At 40.5% G+C, this 4,555-nt stretch overlaps 1 protein-coding gene across 1 annotated transcript; it reads right to left on the bottom strand.

Annotated features, from left to right (window-relative positions):
• Positions 1-564: 564 nt before the first annotated feature.
• Positions 565-2,408, bottom strand: LOC117483261. Its single transcript, XM_034131521.1, has 2 exons — positions 2,356-2,408; positions 565-1,700 (listed from the first exon to the last, which is right to left on the bottom strand). Exon 2 carries the CDS (start codon positions 1,689-1,691, stop codon positions 813-815), a length of 879 nt encoding a protein of 292 aa, XP_033987412.1. The 5' UTR covers positions 1,692-1,700; positions 2,356-2,408; the 3' UTR covers positions 565-812.
• Between the last annotated feature and the right edge of the window lie 2,147 nt (positions 2,409-4,555).

Below are 4,555 nucleotides of genomic sequence, written 5' to 3' on the forward strand. Positions count from 1 at the left end.
CACTAAACCAAAATAATAGTTGTCTTTTATGTTAGCAAAACTAGTTAACCGTCACAGAACATCATGATGTCACCACTGTGCCTACCACTACGCTCTTAGACCCCAAAATACCTCCACCACCTCAACTGCCATGTTATAGACTACTACATTTTCCATTGAAAGATTATTTTGTTTTTATGACATGGTCAAATTAAGCTTCTGAGTAATTCCTGACATCTGAATTTGGTTTCTACTACACATGGTCTAAAATGTATGATCAACATATAAACCAGTTGAAAGTGATTTTATGGCACACAATAAAAAGAATTCCAAGCCATCATTGGTGGCCATCTTGAACATTGCAGCCATCTTGGATTTTTGAGTGGCTTTTTGCCAGTCACACAATCAAAATGTCCTCAGAGGGGAATTTATCTATGGTCTTAATATGTCTTGGGGTTTGTCTGGGTTTTATAGCTAAAATGTCCCTTTAGGTAGTTTGAAAAATATCGGCCCTGAGTTGTCGGCATGATAACACTGATGGGAATGAATTCATGAAAAGTCAATAAAATACTTAAAGCAAACAGATTTTAAATGCAAAGTCGTCTTTATTTAGAACAGAAAGTGTGCAGAATAAAGTGAAAGAAAGCCATAACATTTAATCATTCATTAAGATTATAGCTGAAAAACAGACATTTGAAATAGTTTGATTTAATTGACAATGAGATTAACGTAAAATCAAATGAAGAATTTATACTTTCTATGATTACAAGTAGCACTGATTGAAATGTTGGACTCTGCTCTTTACTTCAGTGAGTGTAAAGAATGCTCAGCCTTTACTGATAGACACACAGATGCTCAAAGCAGCCACAGTTTCCCTCGTTAAGACTTCTCTTCACAACATTGAGACCAGCCTTCTCATACTCTGGAATCAGAGCGATGTTGACGAGCAGGGCGATGGTCTTGATGGGGTTGTTGCATCCCTTTTTCTTGTACCACAGGTACACAGAGTGCCCATTGGTCCCCTCGTTCAGGTTAACACTCACTGACTTGTAATTTTGCTGCTGATATTCCTGATACTGATTATCAGTGATGGAGACTTTCAGGTCTTTGAGTGCCTTCTTGGGGTCGGTGGTCTGACGGTACCAGATGAAAACAAAGGCTCCTCCTGCAGCCTTGTTAGTGTCTTCATCCAGACGGATGTAGCCATCCTTAAAGTAGTCGGAGTCTGACCCAAAGGAATCAGTGGCAGTGACTTCACAGATGTACGTTTGTTTCTCTCTCTTCAGCCAGACGTGGATCCAGTTTCCACAAGCCCGGCGGTTTAGATCACAGGCTACTCTCTCCCAACCAAATTTGAATTTTGCAGCTTCATTGTGTGCATCGGCAGTGACAGAAATGTCCACTATGGGAACATCATTCTCTCCGGACCCATGGAAGTACCAAAGGTAGAGGTGACTACCTGCTGCTCCAGCATTGAGACATTTATCGATCTTTGTGTACCCTGCATTGATCAAACCGTCAGCCATCTCATTGCTGAAGGAAACTTGAACCTTGGTGATAGGACACGATCCACGTTTGTACCAAAGATAGATGTGATTCCCTCCTGCTCCTTTGTTCAGATCAACATTGATTTTTGTGAAGCCTTCTGCTTGGAGCATTTGCTCCTCAGCTTCATCAATGGACACTTGAAGTGCTGTGATGTAGTTGGTCATTTTAGGAAACTGCATTGAAGAAAGAGAAATCTTTATTAAACACAATACGACAAGTTAGCTGCACAAATGTGACGAAGCCTGCGAGCTAGTTAAGGCAGTCAGCTCGAGCACCAATGATACATTTACACGTGACGCGCCTCGTCCCTCTTACAACCAACCAAACACATTCTCCTAAACCTGCCGCTCTATTTAAGCTGCCAGATCCGCCTGCCTCTGCCTCGCTAATGCTGCTGCTGCTGCTGCTTCCACGATACTGCTGCTCGCCTGCCCCACCACCACCCCAGCTTCCACCCCCAGCATCCACCTGTAGGCTCGGGGGACAGTTATCTGTATGGGGATAACTAAATCTGTGGAGGGATGAGGCCCGAGCCTAGACGCCAAACTCAAACTATATGCTGCTTCTAATAAATATATCAAAGAAACACGTGAGTTGTCTGACTGAACTCTGCCTTTTCAGATGAGCTCCAATATAAATATGAAAAATCAAAATATCGATTCTCAGATATAGATCACCATAATGACATCTAAAATCATTGCATTTTTAAATGTGCATTCATACTGCAACCATTTACAATATTCATAGAGAATATTAGGAAATAAACATTTTCTGAAATAGAAAATCTATGCTCCACAGCAAGAAAATAATACATTGTTGAACACTTACGTGTCTGCTGACAGGGAATGATAGAGGTCAACTGGTCTGCTGAAGTCTGTTGTACTTACCACAAGTCAGCTGCCTTTATATAGAGATCAGAAAGGCTTTGGCTCATTGTGCAATCACTACTTGTGAGGAGTCATATTCCAAAGAAAAGGTGTCATCTATAAATACACCCACTTATTCAGAAAAAACAAACCTAACAAATCTACACCAGAAAATAAGTCAACATTTGTTTTCTTTTACTGAACATGTGACTGCTGAATTTACCCAACGCCTTGTGTTCCTTCTCAGGAAAAATAATACGTACATTTTACTTTTCTATTCTGCGAAAGCAAATGTGATCTCCAAAAAACTATTTTGAATGTGTAAAGACCCTAATAAAAGTAGAAAATGAGAAGCAATCTAATGCAATAATAATAATGTTGTCTAGAGTTATTATTATGGTAAAGTCATACGGTTTTGAAAATGTGTTGTGCCCCCTATAGCTCAACTGGTAGAGCTGGAGGCCCATGAACTGGGGACGGGTCTCTATGCGGAAGACCTGTGTTGGAATCAGTCCTGGCATCATTTGCTGCAAGTCATCATCACTGTCTCCCTGATCCAAAGGTACTCTTTCAAAACATTCACAAGCTAGCTTTAGAACAAAACTAAGATCTCCCCAAGAGTAGAAATTGAAGCTGTAGAGATGTGTATGTATGAAAAATCAGGTCTCTATAGAGAACCGCAGTGACGCGTCCTAAAACCCGGAAGTAAACTCCTTCCGGTTCCTTCGTCAAAAACGCAATGCAATTTCTCCATAGGATTTTGGAAAATAGCTGGAAATAAGGTCTGTGGTTGACACACATTTAAGAGACGGATCACGTTTTGTTCAGCCGGATAATCTCCACATGTCTACCCTACTTTTATAATTTTCGAATCATAATTCTAGTCGCCAGAAGCAAAATGCTAACGTTATGCTATAAACGAACTACAGCAGGGACGCTGCTTCAACGTCACGCCAACTTAAGATCCATATTCAAACATACAGATTCTAAATGGTACAAGTTGAAGCGTTTGTTTGAACAGTTTTCAGGAGGCAGGTACTTGCTTTCAAGCAGAACAGGGCAAACAAACTTAGCGGTAGTGTTTACGTGTTCGGTGTAATGACGTAAATTCAGCCACTTGTTAACAACCATCGTTTTTCAGACACGTAAACTCTTCAGAAATCACCAGCGGGGTCACTGCTGATGTATTTAATGTCGTAGAACAAAACGTGATATGTCTCTTCAATTTGTGTCAAACACAGACCTTATTTCGAACTATTTTCCAAAATCCTATGGAGAAATTGCATTGCTTTTTGTCGAAGGAACCGGACGTGGTAAAAATGCTAACTTACTTCCGGGTTTTAGGACGCGTCACTGCGGTTCTCTATACAGCGGACCAGAACTCCATAGCAGTCTTCAAATTCTGAGACTAGATTATGGCTGGCTTTATTCCTTTAGATATAATTAAAATCTGGGAGCACTACTCCTTTACTGTTTATAACAATTCATATGTCTATGATACATCATTTAAATTATTATCAATTAAAGAGACCTGTAATGCTTTTTGGGGTGTTCCCTTTCCTGTAGTGTGTTCTATAGGTTTTTGTGCTTGTAAATGGTCTGCAAAGGCTAACATCCCTGTGTTCCCTTCAGAGGAAGTTTAACTTCCCCCCCGAAGAACATCAGCAGGAGAGGACTCTTTAAAGTACGGACACTATATATACACCTGAACATCAGCAGGAGAGGACTCTTTAAAGTAGAGACACTACATACTGATATACACCTGAACATCAGCAGGAGAGGACTCTTTAAAGTAGAGACACTACATACTGATATACACCTGAACATCAGCAGGAGAGGACTCTTTAAAGTAGAGACACTACATACCGATATACACCTGAACATCAGCAGGAGAGGACTCTTTAAAGTAGAGACACTACATACTGATATACACCTGAACATCAGCAGGAGAGGACTCTTTAAAGTAGAGACACTACATACTGATATACACCTGAACATCAGCAGGAGAGGACTCTTTAAAGTAGAGACACTACATACTGATATACACCTGAACATCAGCAGGAGAGGACTCTTTAAAGTAGAGACACTACATACTGATATACACCTGAACATCAGCAGGAGAGGACTCTTTAAAGTAGAGACACTACATACTGATATACACC

Source organism: Trematomus bernacchii, unplaced genomic scaffold (assembly GCF_902827165.1).
Source record: "Trematomus bernacchii unplaced genomic scaffold, fTreBer1.1, whole genome shotgun sequence".
In the NCBI taxonomy this organism is placed as follows: Eukaryota; Metazoa; Chordata; class Actinopteri; order Perciformes; family Nototheniidae; genus Trematomus; species Trematomus bernacchii.

Coding starts and splice junctions, on each gene's coding strand:
- LOC117483261 (XM_034131521.1), bottom strand. CDS start 1,691: ATGACCAACTACATCACAGCACTTCAAGTGTCCATTGATGAAGCTGAG.